At 48.0% G+C, this 26337-nt stretch overlaps 1 protein-coding gene across 1 annotated transcript in view; it reads right to left on the reverse strand.

Moving 5' to 3' along the window:
- The window catches only part of NOL10 (nucleolar protein 10), a 53906-nt gene that overhangs the window by 20606 nt on the left and 6963 nt on the right, over window positions 1–26337 (reverse strand). The window contains exons 6-13 of the mRNA XM_084900085.1: window positions 25321–25457; window positions 23948–24013; window positions 22493–22553; window positions 21726–21811; window positions 20427–20505; window positions 19140–19289; window positions 16642–16708; window positions 12771–12823 (exon numbers count right to left, since the gene is read on the reverse strand). Of these exons, the coding sequence (XP_084756211.1) occupies window positions 12771–12823; window positions 16642–16708; window positions 19140–19289; window positions 20427–20505; window positions 21726–21811; window positions 22493–22553; window positions 23948–24013; window positions 25321–25457 (699 nt within the window). The remainder of the gene's footprint in view (window positions 1–12770; window positions 12824–16641; window positions 16709–19139; window positions 19290–20426; window positions 20506–21725; window positions 21812–22492; window positions 22554–23947; window positions 24014–25320; window positions 25458–26337) is intronic.

The following is a 26337-nucleotide window of genomic DNA, read 5'->3' on the forward strand; positions in this document are numbered from 1 at the left end:
TGGACTTCAGAATGGCAGCGCAGAGAGGAGGAAGGTGCATTACACTGTGACTATCTCTGCCCACTATTATGATTAATGATAATTTTTCTAATTGCATAGCCTGCAACCTCCAGCAGGACTGTGCCAACTGAGAGGACCGACTCTGCAATGTGAACTCACAGCTTCCCTGCTCTGCCACCGGCGAGGCACCACCGGCACCGGCACCGGCACGCAGGCTCGGGTTCGGCGCTGGGCCTAAGAATAGCCCATCACAGGCCGAGACGGGAGAGCCGGGAGCGGCCACGCTCTGAGGCATGTAATTGCATTTGCCACATAACGAGCTGCCTGATTGCACGCCCGCGTCTGTGATTTTGTGAGTAATTATGAGTCATTTAGAGGCACTCTACTTGTCGTGCTTTGTTCCCTCATTCCTAAAAATCAGATTAGCAAAGAGGCAATTTAATTTCAACATTTATTTTAGAAGAAGAAAAATTATTATCTACTATGATTTCAATTTTGACCTAGTATCTGGAAAGTAATTTAGGCACTGAAATGCAGTCATCAGGACTGCTATGCCAGTCGATGGATCCGACAGTCCCTCTCGGCAGGGTTCTGTGAGCGCAACAGGCCTAGGATGGCGTGCTTGGGCCCAGGCAGGGGAGGCAGGCACGCGAAGCAAGCACTGAATACAATGAAGCTGAGTGTGCAAACCACAGAGCACCTTCAGTTAATGACGGTACGCTAACTACATATTTTTATCTCCCCTCTGTCCCAAGCCTAGTAAAAATGACAGTAAATGGGTATTTAAAAAAGCATTAACCTCAAGGACAAAAAGAACAAGAGAAAACACAGAAGGTAAGGAATTTAAGCGGTAAGGGTCGGTTGCAGAGGTGGACAGAAGGAGGGCAGGTCTGTGAGAGCCGGCACTTTCAGACTCCTGTGTCCGGGAAGGTGGCGGAGCAGAGGGCAGCGGATGGTGCAGACGAGCGCCCAGCTCCCACCGCCCTGGGAGACCGGAGGATGGCTGCAGAGGAAAGGCAAACTGCTCCACCCAGTGAGGCTGGGCAAAGGTCACTTGAGCTTGGGCTGAAATCAGCGCAATAAATGGCAGTTATCAAACTGTGTGGCCCTCGGCTCTTTTCTTAACTAAACTAGTGGCCCTGTGCATGGATCCACACACATTGAAAGGAAATTAATTAGAAGAAATGTTTAATATCACTATTCGCCCTTTCTCTATAATAGAAGTGTCAATCAAATTCACGATTCGACAGATGGAAACACACGCGTGTGATTGGTGCCAGAGAGCTTTATATGTATCGCCCATGTGTGAGTCAACTTAGCCTTTATAGATATAGAAAAGACTTGTTTCATTAGACCTGCTTTCTGATGTAGCTAAACTCTTTCCAGCCCAGTGAAGCACCCCAACTTCTCTTTTAGGTAATTGTCAGCAACACAGCAGTAAATATCAACACAAAGTGGATTATCATTGTAGATCATGCAGGGAGAACAAAGGGTAAAATGTTTACTGCAGCCGTGTTTGACTATATTCTTCGAAGTGAGAAAACCTGAAGTCATTTTCAAGGCCCACCATTTCTTCTTTTCAGTCAGGTCAAGTTTCTAAGCTTTCTAAATCTCTGTTTTCCAGCTAAGAAGAAAATAAGATTCCACTGAGTCTCCTATTTACCTACTCCAGGACTTCTGTGAGGATCAAATGAGATGAGGCACGGAAAATGCTTCACTGACATTTGGTTAAAGTGTAAAATGTTTGCACCTGGCTATAAAGCAAGTCATGTTCCTGGGCTGAAGAAACTCTAAGGAGGCTAGTTGCTAGGGAGAAGAAGCCAAGTGTTGCTATATGATGTCATTACCTGGCACCCACACTACCGTTTTGGGCTGGCTGGGCTGTGGGCTGCATTTTGCGCCATGGGGTCTCGGCAGCATCAGCTGCAATTTGGTGGGGTGTCACTAAGGGGTGGTGGTGGGGCCTGCGTCCCACTTGGGGTAAGCTGAATGTTGTTTTGTTGGGACCAGGTCTGTGGTGTCATTTCGTTGTAAATGGCCAGTGTGCATCCCTGCAGCTCCTTCATTGAGCATCTGCCCCCTGGTGGTCAGTGTGCATCATAGCAACCAGTCAGACGGTTGGAGGGACACTTTGCATATTAGCCTTTTAGATCTACAGATAGGAAAATCATGTTTCTTTCCAAGTCTCCCATTCATTCTTTCCTGAGAGCCTGGTCTTGAACCTCTGCTACAATCCCCATTTGATGTTTATGGTGGTATTACACTTAAAATCCCCTGCAGTCTCCTGAGCTCACACCACAGTTTACAGTGACAATAACGCCAAGCAATGGCAACCTCCTTTCCTCACAGCCCCTTCCTCTCCCAATGCCCAACTACACTAAAAGTGCTCAACCTCGACAGCTGTGCCCGCACACAGGCGCACGCACAGCCACCCAGGGGCTAAAGGCGCTGGGCCAATTTTCTCGTATGAGAAAGTGTTTATCCTTTGATCACGCACCTGGTAATGAGCACTCTCAAGACCTTGTTTTGTCATTTTATTCTTGCCAGGAGTTACACAGATGGCTCGGCGTGCTATCCTGGTTACCCCATCAGTGGTTTCCTGGTTCTAACCTACTTCCTTGTAGGCAAAGATATTTACTAATAATTTCTCAGCATATCCCCTTGCCTCCCAATTCTTAATTCTGAAGCCCATGTGGAAACTAAGGGCAGCCTGATGCAGCATTTAAAAATATCCAGAGGTGGAAACTTGGCAGAAACAAAGGAAGAATGAATTGCTTTTAAAGTCATGTGTACTTTCCCCTCCAGGTTACACATCCCAGCCGTGCTATTCCAGGAGGATCAAAGACACTCGGCAGCTACTGTTTATCTTCAGGGCACCATGCATGAAACTAGGAAATCCTGAAGGCCACATTTTAAATTCAAGCAAAGTAACATTGGCCACAGGTTTCCAAAGAAAGTTGAGGCGAGCATTACTGACAGAGCAAAAGAAGAGGGTAAAGGAACCCAACTTTGACTCACAGCGAATAAAATGGGACCGACCATGAATTGTTTAAGTAACTCTCCACCACCCTAAGCAGAATATCTGCTTCCGAGTTCTCCATCTATACAGCCCACTGGTAAAAAGGCTTCTCATATAATACATGATGATGTATTATCCTACTAAGACCTATGATATGTGATGCAGGGCTGTGGGAGGGAAGTATCAATCTATTCTTAGAGAAGTTTCAGGACGGATCCCAAAAACGTCATGTAAAATCTTTAAAAAAGAGAAGAGCTTTACAAGAAAAACCACAAGCTTAGTGAACTCTTATGTGCAGGGTGAATGGGAGCTGTGCAGTTTGGTGGGGAATGATGAGAGGGAAAGATCACCTGCTATGGCTGAACCAAAAATTTAAGTTTGGGCTCCCTGGCAGCACGGTGAAAAGGGATGTACAATAGGAAGAAAAATATTTACTTGATAAAGGGACCTACACGGATACATCTGAAAGAGAAACTCTCTTGGAATTAAACTCAAGAACATCACAGATCTTTCTTTAGGGACGCCAACACTGAGCAATATTTCTTTAAAAGAACTTTACAAAAGAAATCTCACATGGCTGTTAAACACCAAAGAGACACACTAAACTGTAGTTGCAAAGGCCAAAGAAAGGTGGTCCAAGCAAGCAGCCTGATGACCTGCCTTGGCTCTGGCACAGGTTAGACACTAGCCACCGTGGCTATTTAAATCTAATTAAAGCGAAATAAAATGGAAAACTCAGTTCCGCAGGCACATTTCAAGAGCCGCACAGGGCTAGCGGCCACCATGTGGACGTAGCGATCTAGCATGCTGTCACCACTGCAGAAGGCCCTGCTGCGCGCTGGCTCACAGAACTCAGAAATGGGAGATGAACACGCATGAAGAGGACACTAGGTAGATAAATCCCGACAACCTACATAATAAGCACACGCAAGCACACACCATTAGAACCCGATGCGCAGCACCCAAAGCCGCGGCCGATGTGGGCGGCACTCCCTCCCCTGGCGGCAGCGGCACCGGGAAGACGCATTCTCACAGAGCCAAACGCTGGCCTGTGCCCTGGCACTGGTGCTCCTGCTGCTTATGTACCCAAAGGAGCTGAAAATTGTGTCCACACAAAGCTGCACACAGTGTTTAATGCCCAAACCTGAAGCATTTATTCAATTGGTGAGTGAATAAACACATCGTGGCACATCCAGACAGTGGAACAGCACTTAGCAATAAAGAGGAATGAGCTATCAAGCCACAGAGAGACACGAAGGAAACAAAGATATGTGACTAAGTGAAAGAAGACAATCTGAGAGGGCTGCATGCTGATTCATTCCAAATTCAGGACATTCTAAAAAAGGCAAAAGTGGGACAGGAAAGATCAGTGGTCGCCGGGGTTGGGGGAGGAAGGGAGAGATAACGGGCGGAGCACAGAGGATTCGAGGACCGTGGAACTAGTCTGTGTGATACACAATGGAGGCCCCAGATCACTGTGCATTGGTCCAGCCCACAGAATGCACAGCACCGAGGGTGAGCGCCAGTGACCCTGGGTGATCACATGTCAATGGAGTCTCACCCAGTACAGCAAACATACCACGGGCACAGAGCGCTGACGGTAAAAGAGGGTGCGCGCGCGCGCGCGCGCGTGTGTGTGTGTGTGTGTGTGTAAGGAATATGTGGGAACTACATGTGCACTCAGTTTCACACTGAACCTAACTGTGCTCTAAAACAGTGGTCGCCGACCTTTCGAACCTAATGGGCCACCAGTGGTCCGTGGACCACCATTGGCGACTGCTGCTCTAAAACATAGTCAACTGAATGAATGGGTGTGTGATACAACCGCGTACAGATAAGCCAAACTACAGCCAGGCGGATCTTTCTTTCACTGCGCCTCACCTCCGTCATTTGCACATTGTTTTCCCAACCAGGAGTACTGCTCTGTTCAACAAGAACGTAAATATTAACTAAAAGGACCTGTGCCTATGTGAAAAGCAAGTACTCATTCCTGTTTAACCGTTTGCAACAACCTCCTAGAGCAGTCTGAAATGCTAGTAATACAAGCCAATCCCACCTCCAACCCTCCAGAAACCACGGGGGGCAAGCTGGTAACATACTACGGAAGGGAAGAGACGGGCAGAAGGGGGTCATTATATATCTCTCTACTTTTATGTACATTTGAAGTTTTCCCGTAAGTTCTGAAGAACGAAGTATCAATACTCTCCATGCTTCCCGTGAGCATGTGGAGTGAGAGCCCCTGAAGCAGCCCACTGCCTGGCGCCAGGGACCCAGCGGAGAGTGAGGCCACAGCCCTCACGGAGCTCTCCGCCGAGCACGTGGGCATCAGAAGACAAAGAACTTTCTTGGGATTTGAGAAAGACGGAACCAAGGTAAAGGCAATGCAAGTCCTAGAGTTTTTCTATTGTTTTCTGCATAAGTTGGGCCTTTTAAAAGAATGTGGCCCGATTTCTTACCTATTTGTATAACCCACATTCTATTGTTTTTCTTTTCTCTTTCCGCATTCTGTTTTTAAGGAAAAGACAAAACACAACACAAACCAGAGCAGGTAAGGGCAGTTACCAATGGAACTGCCACGTGACTCCAGCGGCCGGGCACACTCAGAAACACCCTGGTTGTGAGCACTCGGTTCTGTCACCACCACCCACGTGACACGGTGAGAGCCCGACAGCAGATTCACTTCCAAATCAGCATGGTAGAGAGGCTGACTTTTCCAAGGTGCGAGCACCAAGGTGACGGGACAGGCCAGCGCTGTGAGACCAGACCTCTGTCAGTAATGGGTCCCAACGGAACAGCTTGAACCTGATAGGAAGCTGCCGTTTATTAAAAGACGACGGCATGCCAGCTGTGTGACTGTTAAAGCAAAACAAGCATCATCGGACGCAGTACAGATACATGTCATACGTGCATCAGATATTTCCATGTGGAAATTACATGTGTTTTTGCAGAGGCAGAACAAAATTAACTTTTGAAAATGTGACAGGAAGCTCAGAAAATTACTTCCTGAGGGTCACACATTAATGCTTCCCCTGTGTCTGCTATTCTTGTGACCCAATAATCTTTAATGGGAAATGGAGAGGATTTCCTTTGTTGAGAAAAAAGCCTCAGATGCTCTGCTGCCGCCTGAAGGTGCTGAGATGGAGAGAGGAAGCCCTCATTTCCCCTCTGCAAAGGCACAAACAACTTGTTTGCAGGGAACAGAGCACTTTATTGCCACCGGACTTTCGGGCCTCACTTCCCATTTGGTAGCTATGAATACGCAACTGAAAAATCACAAACAGAGCCCCAAGCCTCGTAAAGCCAGCTCACGCAGAAGATAAAATTAAGCACAGACTGCTGAGCTGGCGTAGGAAGCAACGCGTCACCACCAGGAAGAGTGATGGGAACCTGGTGTTCGGAATCGAACTCCTCCACTACCTGCTAGGTCCTGTCTGCCATGACTCACCCCCCCACCCCTCATAAAACTGGGTCTTTTACCTTTCATAAGATGTCCTATCTTTCCAGATCTTTCTGAAAGGCTTGGTTTGATCTTCAAGATGTTTTTCTTGGAGGACAAAATTAAGCATGTGTCCCATTTGCATTCTTATGAATCGAGACATCTAAAACATGGCCCGTTGAGCTCAAAGGTGAACACAACGAATTGTGTTTTTCATTCAAATTTGTCTTTTTCTTCCCTTTAGAAGTTCTGAAAGGCCAGCCCTTCCCTCCCGCATCCTCAGTAATGACAGTTTTCTCAGCCCAATGCCCCGATCTTGTCTTTACCTCACATCAACATCTTTTTCTCATGATCTTCGTCTTTTTCTCCATCCTAAAACCATGCCTTCTCAGATGGTAACATGATTCCTGAACTCTTTCCTAAGCTTTCTCACCCTCACCCTGTAAAGTATTTCTCCATGAGCATTAAGAGCCCAAAATCACCCCTCATCAGACCACCCTGCACCCCCACCCCACACACCACTCACATGTGGATCACTGCCAACATTCTGCTTAATATTTATTCCTTGGCTGAATAAAACTTCCAGATTTTTTCAAATGCTGCTTGTGCTCAACCCATTCTGAACTTATTAACTATATTTTTTATATTTTCCTTTCAACTACCCTAGCCATTGCACTGACAATATCTGAAGTTCAAGTTCAATGGTTCAATGTTTGAACCTCTTACCTAAGATCAGGTTCTAAAGTCAAGCAGATAACCTAAGCCCTCAGGGTGTCCTTCAGCGAGTAAGGAGCATCTTCTCCCAGGTGGGAACAGGGCCGGACGCAGCGCATCTAATGGCCTGCGTGGCCTGCATCTAGTGGCCTGTCCTACCCAACCCCATGTCTCCAAGGATCGGAACCACATGCAGGGTGGGGACACTGTGAGGTGAGGGGCCAAACAGCTTCTGCAGAAAACAACAGATCCAAGCAGCCTTTTCCAAATGGCTCTTCCTCTAACCACCTACCACAAAAAATAGTAAATGGCTGCTTTCCCCATTAAACCAAGGGCGACGCATAACTAACCTTCCCAAAACAAGAAGAGGCACTGGCCACAGGGATGATGCTTAGGGAGCTGGGCTGAATTCTCTTCGCCGGAAGAGGCTCTTCCTCAAGTACAGCCTGGGACCTGTGCCCACCAAGTGGAATGGGTGGCTGGGTGACTACTTACCCTCTCTCCTTCCTTCCCTCCCTCCCTCTTCCCCCACCCTCCAACACCCTGAAGGTGACTACAGTAGTCCTAAATGTGACTACAATAGTCCCAAATGCAAAGTATAACAAAAATAGGAGTAAGCATGTCTCTGACTAGTAAGACTATAGTTTTCTTACCTCCTTTCCAAGATTTAAACATTTAAAAAAAATAACTAAAGGGGGGGGGGAGGAACTATAGATGACTTTTATATTTATATACAAAATCCATTTTTTAATTATCTCCAAGACTCATAATAACACGGGGAATGTTAATTAATTGGGGGAAAAGCAAGATACGAATCATGTTTCTGACTACAATGATGGAAAAATACAGCAAAGTGTCAGGGTGTCTGCTTTTGGGTGGTGGAAAGGTGTTTAAGTTTCCTTCTGCTTTCTTTTCTACAGCGTGAGGAGATAACGGGGGAAATGAACTTCACTTTTAAACATTTCTTATTTTATCAATTAGACTGCATCACGGCTTTCTGCTGCAATAATGAACAGCAAAGCCAATGGCATGCGAGAGTTCTTTCTCAACCTGCGTTTTATGGTTTGCAACAGATTCAGCCAGCCCATACTGCATTCCTGAGAGATTGTCCTTGCTCACACAGAATCTGCCAGAACCTTTCCGCGCATCTTCACTTTGTTCAGAATCACATTCTCTCTAAAAGCTTTAGCGGGAGTGCACTTAAAGGCCCACGTCCACATAATGCAGGTGCTCTTTGCCACTGACCCCTTGAGATCAGTTGTTGCAAAAACTGTAGCAGCAATAACCAGATGGACATCAACCACGGACCAGGCACCGTGACACACGATGAAAAAGTGCACCTACTGCGCACAGCTCCTTACACCACCACGCCTCTTCTGAAGTCCAAGAAACTAAAGCTCAGAGTAAGGAACTCGGTCAAAGTCAGGGAATTTGTAAATGCCAAAGCTGATACTCAAACTCGGCTCAGACTAATTCTGAAACCTAAGCTCTTTCCCCTGGCGATGTGGAGGAGGAAGTGGCTTCAGATCCAGGTCTGCCATTTGCCCTTGAACAAAATTAGGGACTGAGCTGTAAATTAGGGACTGGACTGGACCAGATGACCGCCAATCTCCCTCCGCTCGAATGTTCTGTTTCCAGAGCTCCCCCGTTCCTGACAGCACACAGAAAGCCCTTGGGTGTGCAGACACTTCAGCACCTGCTTGTTCCGTTGTGTTCTGTCTTGTGCCTCCTCTGTGTGCTGGCAATCCCCAGAGAGCAATTTTCTCTGCACCCGGTACCACCTCCCTGTGCCAGGAGAATATGCTGCTTTTGGCTCTGTAACTGGGGATTTCTAACAAAATCACTCTGGCACCATGACTATTAGCTCTCTGCTGAAGGAGCGTTTTAGATGACAATGTGATCCTCACTTTCAGGGTTCTACATGAGCACGATATATTCAGGGTCGTCTCAGCATACACTAGCGGGCCAAAGAGCGCTCGTGTCCGGAGACTCTCCAAATACCAAGGCAGCAAATGTAAGTGAGCCTGCAGAACTGGCTCTAACCGGAAATGTATCCACTGGACCAATCCTGGTCCTGACTGAAACCCAAATCACAGGAGGCTCAGCCCAGCACTCCCGCAGCTCCAGCTGAGCAGCGCAGGGTCACACAGGAAGGAAAACAAAGGTGCTGCTTTTAAAACAGTCTAGTCCCAGCTGCACAGCCAACTTTTGGACAAATTTTTAAAATTATCCAACGAAAGTTGTGCCCTTACTTTCAAGTTCTCTCTTTGGGCTTTCTGTCAGCCGTTAACAGAATCACCGCGCAATCTCTGGGACGAGGCACCACTCTGAGGAATCTGCCAGCACTCCCGAACACGGTTACATCACATCAGGTTCTCAGATCTGGCTGATTAGATGTATTGTCAGAGCAAAGGAACCGATCCTTGTCCTAACGTATAAAATTATCCTCTGGCATACACGTCATCGGCATGCCAGCAATCAGCTACCCGGTAATGCGTGCTCAGGAGCCGGGGGGACATGGGGCTCACCTCGGACCGACACTAACCGCTGGCTGGGTTTGGGTGCCGAAGGGGACCGAAGGCCCTCGGGAGCCCACGCAGTTGCCAACAGTGCTAAGTAAAGAACCAACCTGAGATTAAATTACATTTCAGGGGAAAACCAAACCTGAAAAACCATTTCTGGCCTTAAGTCTCAGGAGTAGCAAGTGAATTAGGCCCTTGAATTTAAAGAGCACACAAACCAAATAACAGATCCTGGTCTCTGAGGAGGCAAAGTGAATTACTGAGAAAATAGGGAAGACTGGAGAAAGTCCATCAACACCAATAAAAAAAGAAATATTTTTTTTAATACCCATCAGCCAATCAGGAGTATGTATGCAAATTAACACAAAAGTTGTGGGTTAATTTGCATATGCAGGTGCGAAGCCTGAAGACGGAAGAGGCTTGGCTTCTCTGCTGGGGCCAGGTGGGAAAGCCATGCCGCTCTGGGCCTGAGCGGAGGAGCCTCGCCTGAGGGCTGAGTCCCGGAGTCGGAGGAAAAGTGGAGCCGGAGGAAAAGCGGAGCCGCAGCCAGGGGAAGGAAGGCCTAGTGCACGAATCTCCGTGCAATGGGCCTCTCCTTGGGCCATAAAAGCCTCGCTGGCTATGGAGTCTGTAAGTGGCAGAGTGAGTGAATCAGGACTTCCATTTCATCTATAATGGGTTAAGTATTCAAGGAAGATGGTATCAGACAGAAAGGCAAACGTTAACAAGCTGGAAGAACATTAGGTTGTGTTCATTTTTTGCACAGCCCCAAAGGGGAGATGGTTTCCCGCCTGATTTATAAGATGCTAATATAATCACAGCCCAAGCCTCCTCTGCCTGGCATGATCCATGGATTCAAATCCTCTGGTCCCGGAGGCCTCAGCGAGCCCTGTGCCAAGCGTCCGCTCGGCACACCTGATGGAATCTGATGAAATCTGATGAAATCTGATGGAATCTGAGGAAATATGATGACAGTGGCAGGCGCGCAGGCCCCCGGCTCCCCTTGCTCTGAAGGAGGATCAGAGAGCGGCTCCAGGCAGAGGCCGCGGCGCTGACCCTCACTGGGTGCGAGGCGGCAGGCGGACGTGGCTCAGGAAGGAACACTCAGCACAAGCCCAGCACCAGGCTGAGCCGGGCACGAGTGACTTGTGCTCGCACTGTCCCCACACGCACAGTCACCTGGGAGTGGTCTCAGGATATTTCTCCCAGCTCTTGTTAAATCTCAGTGAGAAAGCTGACATTAAGGTCTTAGAAGATAAACTAGCACTTGTCAAGAACACCGTTTCTCACCACCTCGCTGGCATCCGGCCCTCTCACCATCACTGCTGGGACCATCAAACCCACCCAGAGAAATAGGCCTGGAGGGCAGGAAGTGAATAACGGGTCCCCTACAGTTCTGATTCTGTGATGGAGATAACTAAAAATGCGTTAAGTCATTGTAAAGCCTTAGAATACTTCTCCGAATACAAATTTGCATGGAAAATCTGACTTTGCACACATAACATTATCAGCATAACTGGAAGACAGTATATCCAAATATTACAGTGCTTATAATATAAGGGGGAAGCAGGGGTTTTCCTTTCTCATACTTTGTAACACTTGGAATAAATAGGAATGTGCATACGTGGTTTGCATAAACAAAAACCTGCAGGTGTCCGTTCCTTTCAAAGGTCATTTATAAAACGCAGAATGCCAAGGGGAAAGGACTTGCTGCTCCCCTTCCTTCCCAGACTCAGGAAATGCCCTCCTCACGCGCAGTTACCCACACGGGACCCAGCTGTTGCCTGCGGCTCCGTCTCTTCCTCACTCCCCACACCCACTCGGTTACAGGCCTGCCTTCCGACCTTTGCAATCCTCCCACTGCCACCCGCACCGCTGCCCTTGGCACCAGCGGTAAGATGGCCTCACTGCAAACGTATTCAGGGCTGTCCCTTCCTCTCTGAAATAAATAAAAATTTATTTTGAAAGGCCCATCAGAAACACGGGAAATTTTCACAACTGGAGGCTGACAGTGATTCTAAAGAGCTGGCCCCTCTGGTTCTGATCTTCAGCTCCCTCACTCTCCCCTTCCCAGGTCTCAGGAAAGGGAGAAGTTTGCCGACCATAATCTAATGCCAACTCTGTGCTCTGCGGCATTCTGTTTAGATCGTATTCCCCAAGCTCCTTTCCTATGTCAACTAAAAGGTAAAGGTGGGGATGCTTTCAGGGAAGGTAAGAGAAAAGTTCTTTAAGAAACAAACAAGCCAAAACCGGTGTGGCTCAGTGGGTAGAGCGTCAGCCTGTGGACTTAAAGGTCCCAGGTTCAATTCTGGTCAAGGGCATGTACCTTGGTTGTGGGCACATGCCCAGTGGGGGTTCTGCAAGAGGCAGCTGGTAGATGATTCTCTCATCGATGTTTATAACTCTCTATCCCTCTCTCTTCCTCTCTGTAAAATATCAATATAAAATATATTTAAAAACAAACGATAGGATTGCAAACTGCATGCCATTATTGCTCATGTCAATACTAAGTTTCTTTTATATATTTTTTATTTCATAAAAATGTATTTCTTTATTGATTTCACAGAGGAAGGAAAAGTGAAAGAGAAAAACATCAATGATGAGAGAGAATTACTGATTGGCTGCCTCCTGCATGCCCCCTACTGGGGATCAAGCCCAAAACCCAGGCATGTGTCCTTGGCCAGAACTGAACCCAGGACCCTTCAGTCTGGAGGCTGATGATCTATCCACTGAGCCAAACCAGCTAGGGCTATCACTTACTTTAAAAAGAAACTAACTACAGTGAGATGACTAGAAGAACACTGGGCTTCTATTCAGAATTTGACCTTGATCACTAATAGCTGAGAGTGAGATTATGAAATACCTGAAAACAAAGGTAAGTCTGAAGAAATCTGCCTATTTCCATGCGATATGGAGTGGTTTCCCATAAAAGGGACGCGTTGTTTTACCGGCTCCGGGAAGCACAGTGAGCGGCGTGTAACTTACACAGCCCATGCAGACCGAAGCCCCTCACGGGTCCCGTGTGGAAATAAGCACCGCCCCCTCCTGTTTCTGTCCCAGCGCCTCTCTGCACACTCACCGGAATGTAATAGATGCCCATCTTGGGGGTTTCGTTGGCGGTCAGCAGCATTCCTAAAAGTAAACACAGAGACGGTAAACCCGTGGGAAAAGGGAAGGATCCTCTTCCACTGTTTTCCGATGTGCGGCGTCGGAGGCGCTCAGAGCAGGTGCACACGGCACCTGGGAGTGGGCTGGGGCGGCTGCGGCCTCCTCCACGGGGCTCCCCGGGCAGGGAGACCTGTCCTGCTGCGGAAGGACCTTCCCAGAGCGGCAGGCCACACAGTGTGCCTTCGTTCTGAAGGGGGCAGTGTACGCAGGCACACCGACAGCAGGAGGTCAATGTGCTCTGAGACCCATAAAAATGCGGAAGCGAAGAAGAGGGGTTTCTTTCTGTCCATCAGGAACCGCAGGACCAAGGTACAGCATCCCCACAAAGTGTCACCCAAAGCAGCTCCTAACGTTTGCCTTCAAGGTCACACCAACTTAACACAAACCCCCTCAGGGGAAGGCTACGTGCAACTACACCTGAGAGACCAGAACAGAAACCTAACCGCTCCTACCTACAAAAATAACTCACTCTCCGGGAGTTTTAACAGGTTAACCAGCGGAGTAGTTAACGAGTTAGTCCCTCGGGCCAGCATTTTAAGAAAGCCAAGTTACAGCAGGGACCACCTCCTGGCACCCGATCCAGGTTTCCTGTAAGCAGAGCAGCCTGCGGAGCCCCCTCGGTAAGGAGCCAGCGTGCCGGGCCTCAGCTGCGCCCTCTGCTCTGCGCCACACCGGCCACGGATGCTCCCCGTCCCCACACCAGGCAGTTAAGAGGCGGGGTTAGCAGCCGGCGGAGTCTCTGAGGATCTCCGAGAGCCGCCTGGGAGGTGAGCACCGCCACCACCCTCTTCCACAGATGAGCAAACAAAGCTCAGAACTGCAACTGTCATGAGCTAGGGAACTTAGAGCTCCAGTGCAAAGTCAAGAGCACTGTTTTTTAAACACTTTTAAAATCAGCCAAATTATACTTGTTTTAAAAATCCGTTCGTAAAATACAATAGAGGAATCCACAGAGTGAAGATGTTTGGATTATCACACCAGTAATCAAAACTAAATATGCCAAATGGTAAGGACAATGCTTTGATTCTACGTTTGAAGAAAGTACTTTTGCTGCTCTTTCGTTCATACAAAGCTGCAGAAGTGACCTCCGCGGTGACAGGATGAGGTGTTGACAGAGCCGAGGGGAACTCAGCTGCAGCCCATCTGGGGGGACACGACTCCAAAGGGGGAGCTGGCCCTAAACTGGGACCCACCTCCCCAACCACGACACCCACCATGCAAACACCCAAAGCAGGCGGCGAGGTCAGGAAGAGCAGGGTGGGTGTCCAATTTAAAGCGAATCAGAAATGAGAGACGTTCTCAGAACCTGTACTCATGCGGGCGGTGTCTGGCCCAGGAGACGGGGGCTTCGTGATGCGCGATGCTACCCCCGTCTCAACGGCAGCGAGGCCAGGCCTCCAGACCCCGAGACGAGCAAAGCCAGGCACCACCAAGGGAAGGCTCTTGCCAAAGCAGTGCCCGCCGCCTGGCTGCACTGGCAACCCGGACACCGAACATCCAGCAGTGCCGCTCCGCGAGGGAACAGCCACAGCTCCCGACAAACCCCGGGACGGCGCTCTGTCCGCCAGAGCATCAACGCAGCCACGTTCCCGCACGGAGCGGGCTCTCACTGGGCCACACGTGGACAGAGACCAGCCACCTCCGACCCGGGGGTCAGGCCTGAAACCAGCTGTGAGTGAGGAGACGGCCCGCCGGCTGGGGAGGCGGTGCGGCAGACATGCAGGCGGTGATGGGCGAGACAGAGAGAGTGAACCCGGGCCAGGGGCTTTACATCCCACTGCTCAGCTCTGCTCTGAGCGGGAACACGTGATGTCCCTGGGCAGGGCCCGAACCCCTCCTCCCTCTGCACTGGAGCACACTGACGGAATAAGGGCGACCTCACACTGCACAGCAGAGCCGTCCCCCTGCCCTGAAGGCAGGTGAGCTGCACAACCGTGAAGCCTGAAGGTCTTCCCGAGCGGAAGTCTGTCCTCTCCGCCTGTGGTCTGGAGCCAGCGGTCTGACAGCACAGGCCGGGGGGGTGGGCCTGCCCGCCGTGAGCTCAGCAAGCACGGAGTGAAACTGATGTGCCCAAGGCCAAGGGCAGCACCGCCTCCGGGCGCCCTGACCCAGAGCCGCTGAATGAGCAACAGAAAGGAGTGCAGGAGGAGCAGGAGGGCGGGACCATTTCTCAATACTCTGAGCGGCCTCCGTGTGCGAAAACCATTCCACAGCCGTCATCATGATTCGGCTGTAATTACTCCAAAGTGAGTAAGAGAGAAGATAAAGAAAGGGAAACGTTTCGGCTTTCTAACATGATTCAGCTCATAATGATGAGGCACAAACAGAGCGGCGTGGGGGGAGGCGTGCTGCAGCAAGGGCGAGGCAGGGAGCGTGAGCAGCCGCGGGCGCCCAGGGAGGCAGGGTGCTTGTCCTGCGGTGCTTGCCGTTACATGGAATAAACTATCTGGCTAGTTTTGTGTTTGATTAGCCTCTATCAGCTATTTGACTGTAAGTCATGGTCTCTGTCCAAAAATATCCCTTAAGACGTGCGCCTTCCAGAAAAGTGGCCGCCTGCCACGAAGAGCCTGGTGGTCACTCAAAGCGAGCACCTTGCCCGGCTGGAGTGGCTCAGTGGCTGGGTGCTGACCCAGGCACTAAGAAGCCGCTGGCACACGCCGCATTGTGGGCTCGATACCCAGTGGGGGCAGCGCAGGAGGCAGCCGATGGAAGCTTCTCTGTCCACCGCCACCGGCTTCCAGCTGCAGTCCTCCTCGGGACTCGGGCCTCCCCTTCCCCAAATCAGCCAACACATGTTGTGTGGCATCAGGTTGCAGCCTCGCTGCACTGCCCCATCCTAGTGCGGCCTCCCCCGTCCCCTCGCCTCTTGCACTGTCCCTCGCCTGGACCATCTCGCCCCAAAGCCAACCAAACCTCACCATCACTCCACCCTCAGCACCAACGAAAACCTACGGCCGCCTCTAGCCGCTGCGGCCGAGCCCCTGCCAGCAGGTCAGAGTGCTGTCTGCACATGATTGAACTTTCCTTCTCCACCTGCATCTCTATCAGAATTACCCGTCTCTGTCCTCAGATACCATTCTCACTTTCTCTCAGACTCCCCAGTCTTTTTTTTTTTTTTTTTAAATATATTTTTAATTTATTTTTTACAGAGAGGAAGAGAGAGGGATAGAGAGTTAGAAACATCGATGAGAGAGAATCATCGATCAGCTGCCTCTTGCACACCCCCCACTGGGGATGTGCCCGCAACCAAGGTACATGCCCTTCACCGGAATTGAACCCAGGACCTTTTAGTCCGCAGTCCATCACTCTATCCATTGAGCCAAACCGGTTTCGGCGCCCCCAGTCTTCATAGATCTGCCCTGAAGGTATTGTTAGATCCTAAAATCTGCCTTGTAATTTGCATACAACAAGCCAACACCTGTGGTTTCACAGCCTGGGTATTACCAGGCAACCTCGGACCTCTCCCAGCCCGACCTGGATTCCCACGCACGCACGCACGCTCACTCATCACACCAGGGAGCTGGAACAGCATCTCACTGCCCCTGCCTACGCTCTGTCACCGGCTCCTACTGACAGCCAGGCTGGCCGAGGGCTGAGTCACTGAGAGGGCCACTTTCTGAGTCACACACCCCTTCCTGCTCTTGGCTCTTCAAGTCCATACAATAGCCAAGAGCGATCCTGACAGAGCCAAACGCTGTCTTAAGAAATACACTGAGTTTAAAGCCAAATGAAGCATAGCTTGGATTTGCCTGGCTGAGTGAGCCGCGGCTACGCACGCATACCTGAGTTGGGATAGAGGCAGACATCATTGATGTCATGTTCTGGCTCCAAGGAGGTAAATATCTTTCCCTGAAAGAGAAGCAAACGGGAATCAATCATGAGCTAAAGGAAGACAGCCTTTGGCGATCTCCCGTGTGGAGAGGTAACTCAAGCACACTCTGGCATGTGAAGAAGTACAATCGTCCAATTAGAATCATAGAATTTAAGTTTTAAATACACCTTAGAGGATTCATTTGATCAATTTATCAAATATTTCTCATTTTAGGGACAAAGAAACTGAGGCACAGGAGGAAGAGGAGACTTATGCAAGAAAATACAGTTTAAAGAAACTGTCTACACAAAAGAAAAGGGTAAAGTTTAAATAAAGTTGTACATCAACTTTAAAAAATTCTCTTAACCTGGGACACACCCCCTGGCTAAACCTGCTCCTCAGGGAAACCAAAGGGGAGGCAGTCAGCATGGTAAACTGAGGACACCCCCTCCCGTACCTACGCCACAGGCTTTGGGAGACTGAATGAGATAATGAACACAAAATGACTGGCAAAACGAAATCCTGTAAATACATAAAGTGATGGTTATTATATAGTTAAGCCTAAGACATTTTTTATTTTAAATGAGAGGGGAAATGTGCTTTTTAAAAAATTTAGAGAATGGCCCTAGCCAGTTTGGCTCAATGGATAGAGCAGCGTTTTTCAACCGCTGTTCCGCGGCACAGATGTTGCCTGGTGTGCCGTAGGTGCAGACAAGACAAGAATTTTATAATTTTTCACTATTTTGTTTACTTAATATTTCATAATAAAGTAATTATAAAATACTTTCTTTGTGTTTATTTGATTCCTATTCAAGAGAATTACTTTATATGTAGTCAATATAGGCACAGAGTTAAATTTTTTAACATTTTCTAATGGTGGTGTGCCTCGTGATTTTTTTCATGAAACAAGTGTGCCTTTGCCCAAAAAAGGTTGAAAAACACTGGGATAGAGCATCAACCTACAGATTGAAGGGTCCCAGGTTGGATTCCGGTCAAGGCACATGCCTGGGTTGCGGGCTCAATCCCGTGTGGGGCATGCACAGGAAGCAGCTGATCAATGATTCTCTCTCATCACTGATGTTTCTTCTCTCCCTCTCCCTGCTTCTCTGAAATCAATAAAAATATATTTTTTAAGAAAGTAAGAGAAGAAAGTAAGACAGAAAGACAGAAGATAAGATGGGTATGGAAAAAGGTGATAAGAAAGATAAACAAGGAAAGCCAGTCAAGCAAAACCAAGACATGTGGGTGCTGATCAAGAGGGTGCACTTAGTCATAACAACAACGCCAAAATAAAGCTCACTGTGGCAACTACAGCCATGACTCCGAGAGCCAATGCAAGCCCGCCAGCTGCGGCTCTTAGCTCACTGGCAGAGGCTTCCCGGCAAAGGGCGGGCGGGGAGGGGGTAAAGCTTGGGGAAGGCGGGTCTTGTGTGTTCAGTGAAAAACAGCAGCCAGCTTCTAATTCAAGACAACGAGATTCACACAGCTACCTCCTTTCTTCTCCAATTCCCACTGAAGCAGGAGGAGAGGGACGGAAAAGGGAGGGGAAAGAGACTGTAACAGTGTGGGGCCAAGACGACGAACTCCGCATTAGGAGAAACCTGCCGCAGTTCGGAGCCTGGGAGGACCCATCCAAGCTGATGTCACGCGTTACCTTGAACCAGCAGGGAAGCCAGGTCAAGGGCAACTTCTACTTCCCCAATATTTTATGAATCAAAAAAAATAAAACGTCCCCATTTGTAGTGTTAAGAACAAGTATTGTTTAAGTGCATGAGTTTGGATTACAGAAAAAGCGCAGAGAAAACCCGCCCACAGCACCACGCAACCTCCCACGAAAACCCGCCCCACCCACGGCCAATGCAAGCAGCTGAGTGGGTTCCCGGCCGAGCCCAGGCCAGCCGAGGCACGGAGCCAAGAAGCTCCGGTGGGAGGGACACGGGGGACAGACCCCCCGAAGGTAACTCTGTCTCCACCACAGACCCAGGGGGAACAGGACGAAGCTCAGGAAAGGCCAATGCTTGGGGGCAAATGGAAAGTGAGCAGAAACCAATGGCCGCGCCAGGGACCATGACCAGGAGCCGAGCCGCGATGGGGCCGCGGGCACCGCTGCCCCGAGCACGGCCGCCCCGCGGGAAAGGCTGTGCTCGCCCCGGAGACACCACGTGAGGCCGCTTCCTCTCAAGGACGAGTTAAAAGAAAATAAAAAGTGACACTTTTGGACTACAGATGTTAAGTTTGTTATTAATCAAATGCAAAGAACTCTGAGTGAATGTTTTCCTGTTTAGTTGATGAACTAACCTTTTACTTCTCAAAATACTTAGGTTGTGAAATGAAAAGCAGAGGCAGATTAAAGCCAGTGATATAGGATTTTGTTACTTATTAATTAATACTTGGAGCTTGAGGGACAGAACATCAAATATTCTTAAGAAAACATTATTTCAATAAAAATTTCAACAAAAACATACGTACTGAGTTCTTATTCCACATTTTGATAATTCGAGAGTCTGCAGACAAAATCAAATCTAAAGAATTCTGGAAATGGACCGACTTGATGGGCAGCCCATACTGGTGATCCTTCACTAGCAGTGGCTTATCTGAGCGAAGATCATACAATAAGACCTAAAAGAAAAAAATAAGTTATTTCTGTTTAAACAAATTAAATGTTTTACCTTAAAAGCAACTTTTAAGTTACAAAGGTGATGGCTGCCATTTGTCCTGCCACGTGCCTTTTTATGAGCACAATGGACACCTCACTCCGGGCACAAAGGCCCCAGGCAGCCAGCAAAGCGCTCTGAGAAATCTCCTACGTTACCCTCAGGGTGCATTGCTGTGTGCGCTCAGCCTGAGCGCAGTGTGTAAGCACACTGAGACTGAGAGCTACAGAACTACACTAAGAGAGGAACAGAAAGGAAGCCTACAAGAATCTGTGTCATTTGGGAATTCAACAAATACATATACTGAGGGCCTACTATGTACCAGGCACCGTCACAGCGAGTGACAGAAGCAAGCGTGACAGACATAAAGAAGACATCCTGGGAGATTCTGGGCAGATGGTGATGGCAAGGCTATGACCGGGTGTGTGTGTGTGTGTGTGTGTGTGTGTGTGTGTGTGTTTGGGGGGTTGTCTCTTCTGAGCCCTGCCATAGAGGCAAGAAACCAGGCAGCTCGATCTCCATCCCAGGTGACAGGTCCTCTCCAGACCATGAGGGCAGAGGCAGTACGTGTCCGGGAAGCTGGGTCTCAGGCCTGATCTGAGGGGAGAGCAAACTGACAAATGTACGGGCTCTGCCAGGGCGGGAAGGAGGGAGGGACTGAAACCCCTGCAGCAACCCACTCGTGCTGAGCTGTGCCCTGATCACCCATGCAGGGGACCTGGTAGATAGTGCTGGGGGAGAGCCAGATGCCTGGGTCAAACACATAGTGGAAAGATCTATTCAATGCATTTCTTGTCTACAGGAATTCTCAGAGCCTTCAATAGATATTTAAATGCACTATGAATCTCCAAGAGTGGGAATCTGGCAGATTCCAAACGGTTTTGACCACAGAATTGTCCCAGGACACTCTGGGAAAATAGTTCTGAACCACAGTCAAGAGAACACAGGCGCCTGTAGTTCCGCTCAAGAGCCTCTCAGACCACCCACTGAGGAGCTAATAGAATGCTGGCCAAACGTGCAGGGTGGGACACAGTAGGTCTACATCATCCGTATGGAAAGAACACAATAACTAACCAATGACAATGGAAGAATAAGCTGTTACCTGCCCTGTGGATGTTCCCACTGCCATGGTCAAGGCACCGTTAAACTTCAGGGCAGAGATGGTCGGTAAGCTGTTCACCCTGAAAGGCAAAGCATTCCTGTTCCACGTGGACACAGCCAACCTCCTCCAGGAAACACACCGATTCTCAAGCTTTCCTTCCACTCTAAGGGGAATCACTCTCCCCTCCTTTTAGAAGGCAATCATCCAAGCTCTCCTAGTCAAAGTGAAAATGTCTACATACAAACGTAACCAACCTTCAGAAATCTGTAGGTTATCTTCAGAAATTGTAAGAATATTCTCAAAGTAGCCGGGACCGGTTTGGCTCAGTGGATAGAGCGTCGGCCTGCGGACTGAAGGGTCCTGGGTTTGATTCCGGTCAAGGGCATGCACCTTGGTTGCGGGCACATCCCCAGTGGGGGGTGTGCAAGAGGCAGCTGATCGATGATTCTCTCTCATCGATGTTTCTAACTCTCTGTCCCTCTCAATTCCTCTCTGTGTAAAATCAATAAAATATATTAAAAAAAAAATATTCTCAAAGTAGCTACAAACAACAATGAAAACGTCTGAACATATAAAACCAGTTAAAGACTCAGTCTGACAACATCTCTCCCCCTCATTAAGCCGGGATGAGGCAGTTACAGAAGCAGCCCTTTTGCTTAAGAGCAAGCCTTCTCTATTCAGGCAGGGATATACCATTCCCCATTCAGAGTTGGCTGTGGCAAGCTGAAATAAAAGACTAGGAGCTCGCAGGGCCCTGGAACCTGTAAAAGCATCACGGAGTGAGGAATGGCGCTGGCCATGAACCTGACCATGCTGCCCTCAGCGGCCACGAGCTTCAGCACCAAAGCCACGCTCTGGTGGAAAGGTGCTGGCCGACAGGTCAGAAGCCAACTACAGTCCTCTTCTGGCGATCCTCCTCTGGCGCCTCTGCCTGTGTCCCTGCCACCAGGCCCTGCAGTGCAGGCGGGGAGGGCCGGCATCCTTGTCTCTTCCGCCACCTAGAGCCTCAGCCCAGAACTACAACGAGCCTCAGTTTGCACTTGCCTCCTTAGCCTGGGAAGCACCTTTTCGGCAGGGTGACTCTTGGGTCTGTCACTAGCCCCTGCCTTGTAAAGTCCTTCAGAGAGAAAGTCCATCTGGCTTACCCGCTCAGAGCTTCCACAGGAGGCTTTTACATAATCACAAAATACAACCTCAGACAAAAGTCTAAGAGGTTCATCCTTTAGTAACCGACCTTAACTTAGTACTGACACATCAGAAGCGGACAAGTACTTAAACGGCAAGTTCACGTCTACTTACTCCGAGTCGGCTGTGACGCTGCTCAACGCACAGTCCAGCAGCCCCACTCTGCTCCGAACCCGCGGGTCCCAGCACTCCACTCGGCCCTACACAAACAGAAACAGCAGCTTCAAACAGCGGCTGCTACTGGAAAATGCTTAGATGAATACCAGAAAAAGCCTTAATGATAAACAAACATACACAAAGATCAAAAAACTGTTTATAGTATTAACCACTTTATAAACAAGACCTCGAAAATACTTGGCAATTTGATATACGATGCTTATCGAATCCCAAGCCCCAACAACCACGGGACCTCAGGAAGCCAGGCTTTGGGCTGGGGTCTGCTCCCCGGCACCAGGTCTCAGGGCTGGGCTGGCGGGAAGGATGCCTCCCTGGTTCTCCCAGGACCTTTAGGGTGAGGATCACCATCTCCACTTCACCCGGGAAACAGCCCCCGGAAAGTAACTGAGGAAACTAACAGGCAGCAGAGAGCGGCTCCTGACACAGCGCCTCCTGTGAGAACAAGAACGGCGGCCACACAGCCCCAGAGGCTGGGACCCAGCAGTGACGCCCCACCAGCTCCAGGTCAGGGTCAGAGTGCGCCCCATCAGCTGCAAGCGGGGCGGTGCGCAGCAGCTGTAGCAGCTTTCCACACAAAGAGCAAAGCAATGGCTTGTGGCTTCATTAGCACCGGCTCCTAGGAGCCCAGCAACTCTGTCTTTAAATATGATTTCGCTCATCATTAAACATAAAACACTTTTAAACAATCAGTCAGTTCCGCTCACCTCCACTGTTCCTGTGGCGAACAGGCCGTGCACTGAGTTTATGTCACAAACGTTGTTCTCCCTGAACATAAAGCAACAGGGAGAGCATGTTAGCGCCCCCAGGGGGAGGGACACCCACACTCCCACCAGCAGTCAGCCAAGTGCGGGGAGAGAGGACACGCGGTGCTCACTGATCTGCTTGTGAAACACCAGGCATGCCGGTAAGGGCCCGGAGCACAGCGACCGCCAGTGTCCGATCCCGCGGTGACACTCTATCTCCCGGGGATGAGACAGCGAAGAACTTCCTCCCGGAACGCCAACCCACGGCCACGGCCACGGCCACGAGAACAAACGCGCGTTCCACTTTCTCAGTATATTTTCTCCCCGGGCTGTGGCTGGGCCCACCCTGAGGTCTGGCTAGGTTAAGCTGGTTTACTGCTCTAGGCCTCCTTTTCCTTGTCTATAGACTGAAGATGTCACCTACTCATTTAGTTGTTGTGATGTTAAATGGAAAAACTAAGAAATGTTCAACACAGCGTCTAGAGTGTACAAGACACTCAATAATAACTGCTGTTATTACAAACAGAAAACTGTGCAGCTAAAGAGCAGATAACTTATTATTCAACAATGCATCATAGTTACTATCACATTTTAAATAAAATAAGAGCATTTCAAGTCAATGTGAAAAGAAATAGTGAGAATGTACTTGGTTTTATCACTACATGTTCTTCCAACTTTAAAGACCATGTGAGAGCAGTAAGGAAAACCCAACAAGCTCTTTGTACACAGAGATGAGGAGGAATCCAGCCTCCATCCCTCACCAGCTGTATGTTCAAACTACTCACCCTCTCTGAGCCTCAGCTGCCCTATCTGTAAAATGTAGCCAATGATAGCACCTACCATAAAAATGTGTTTATATAATGAGTTGATACATATAAAATACTGAATGCCTGGCATAGAAAGCCCTTTTACTATTATTGTTGTTGTTATTACTCAACATTATTATTATTATTATTATTATTATTATTATTCAGATTCCTTCCTAAAAGGACTTCTCTTTAAATAAAAGTTTAGACAATAATGTATAAAAAGAAAATGGGGGGGGGAGGGGAAACCCTTAACTTTCTGCTAGCAACAACATAAAAGATGATAATTTTTAAATGTTATTCCAAGTTAACTCACAATTTCTCCACAAGAAAATGTATCACAAAGCAAAATCATGAAGGGAAAGTTAAAGAACACTACTAAAAATAATAAACTGAATTGTTAGTGAGTTTTAAAACTTTCAAGTCTATTTTTTTTAATTAAAAATTTCAAGAAATCACCAGATCTTCTAGCAAATTTTTTGTTTAAGAAAAAACTTAATGTTACTTTTTAATTAAGTTGCCCAGAGTATTGCTTGATAACAATTTGAGCATCTGGCTCCATCTCCTGGCCAAAATAAATACTGCAGGTTTCTAAAAGCAAAATACTCACGCAGCGTCAGTTTGTAGAGGATTTAGGTACCGTCCTTGTTCTAAGTTTAACCTGTAAACTTCGGAGCTGCAAAATAATAAAGTTAAAAATGTGGCAAACTAAAAAACAACAAAAAATATGGCAAACTACTATAAACTTTTCTAATAAATAGAATTTTTAGAAATATATATAAAAGTAGGCAAAAATAGGTTTACAGTTGTGAGTTCATGAAAATTTAATTTTGCATTATTTATTAATTATTATATTCTTTTCCATATAAACATCTGTAAACCTGCTTTTGCCACTCGTGTGTGTGTGTGTGTGTGTGTGTGTGTGTATGTGTATGTGTGTGTGTATGTGTATCTCTCATAAGGCATAGCTTCCTTTTGTAAAATACAAAAGTGGCCGAAACCGGTTTGGCTCAGTGGTAGAGCGTCAGGTTCGATTCCGGTCAAGGGCATGTACCTGGGTTGCGGGCACATCCCCAGTGGGGGGTGTGCAGGAGGCAGCTGGTCGATGTTTCTCTCTCATCGACGTTTCTAGTTCTCTATCTCTCTCCCTTCCTCTCTGTAAAAAATCAATAAAATATATTTTAAAAAATAAATAAAATAAAATACAAAAGTGGACTTACTCTAAACCTAAAAAAGAATTTGTGCAAGCATGTAAGTGATTTAAACTACCCATGTGCCAAGGAAATATTATGAAGTCATTAGGTAGACTATTACTTACAATAATATGGAGAATACAAGATCCAAAATGTTCCTATATCTATAATAATAAAAGCGTAATGCACTAATTAGATCAGACGTCCTTCTGGATGACTTTCCGGACGAAGCCAGGGCTGTGAGGGAAGCGGTGCTGGCAGCTGGGGGAAGGAGGGCCTGCTCTTGCACGAATTGTGTGCATCGGGCCTCTCGTGTGTGTATATGAAAAGACTTGAAGAAAATACAATAAAAGATCGCTAAGGGTTTCCTATGGATGAGTGATTTTTAAATTTTTAAATTTTTAAATTAAATTTTTAAATGAGTGATTTTTAAATATAAAACATCTTTTTTATATTTCCCAATTTTCTACGATGGATATGTATTGTTTTTATAACCATAAAGAAGGTAACATTTAAGAATAAAAAGCTTTTAAATGCCAAGCAATGGTGCTAGGAAACGGACTTCCCCACTCGTATGCCCTATTGGGCTGCCCATGTCTCTAGATTAGAGCACGTGCCAGGGAGAGTCAGGATGTAGTTCCTGAAAGAGCTGGTCACTGTGCAGTGCACCCTGTGAGCAAGAAAGGCGGCCTCATGGCTCTCTCTTCTTCTAATCCTCCTCCATGTTGGAACCGCAGTTGTCTGGGGAAATGCGGGGGAGAGGAGAACACAAAGGTGTCAGGCCCATTACCTGGCGCCAACGAAGTACAAGTCGCAGGAAGGGTAGTGGTAGGAGAAGTCCCGCCCGAACTTGGGGATTCTGGTTTTGTAGTAGAAGCCGGACTGCGAGTGGAACTCAATGTACCTGTCGTTATGTAAGAAGACAATCTGAAACGAAACAAGAAAGCGGCTTGCTTAGGTTTCCAGTGACGTGTGAATGTCATCACCACTAAAACTGGCTATGCTGGAAAGCCTCCGGTCTCCCTCCCCTCCTCTCTCTCTGTGAACACACAGTATATATGCACAACGCTCCGGCATGACTAAAGTGTGAAGAATCAAACCTCTCCAGTGGGTACTTAACGCCTTCCTGCATCTCAGACAGTTTTTCTGCAAACCTAGCCTTCTAACTGAAAGGCTTAAAACAAATGGCCCCTCCCCCCAAAAAATAAATAAACAAAAACAAATGGCCCCCCACTTTTGTAGCACCACCACTTTATAACACAAGCACTGCTCACTAACTTTAATGAGTAATTTCCCATCTTGATAATCTCACAATTATCACACAGGGTTCGATAAACTTGTAAAAACTCAACTTCAATGTATTACTAAGGCATCTTTAAAATCTCCAGGTGGTGCCGAAGCCGGTTTGGCTCAGTGGTAGAGTGTTGGTCTGCAGACTGAAAGGTCCCAGGTTCGATTCCGGTCAAGGGCATGTACCTTGGTTGCGGGCACATCCCCGGTAGGGGGTGTGCAGGAGGCAGCTGGTCGATGTTTCTCTCTCATTGACGTTTCTAGCTCTCTCTCTCCCTTCCTCTCTGTAAAAAAATCAATAAAATATATATATATATTTTTAAAAAATCTCCAGGTGGTATGTAAAAGCAAATTTATCCCTATCGGGACCAAATGCAGTATAAAATGACATGTCCCAAACACATGGCAAATGGCCACTGCAGGCAAACGGACAAACTATGGTCCTTAGTTTCCAGAACTGAACACAATATTTACAGCCATGTCAGCACAGGAAATTCAATTTCCCTCACGGTGACAG

The sequence above is a fragment of the Pipistrellus hanaki genome (assembly GCF_964339955.1).
Source record: "Pipistrellus hanaki genome assembly, chromosome: 12".
Taxonomy (NCBI): domain Eukaryota; kingdom Metazoa; phylum Chordata; class Mammalia; order Chiroptera; family Vespertilionidae; genus Pipistrellus; species Pipistrellus hanaki.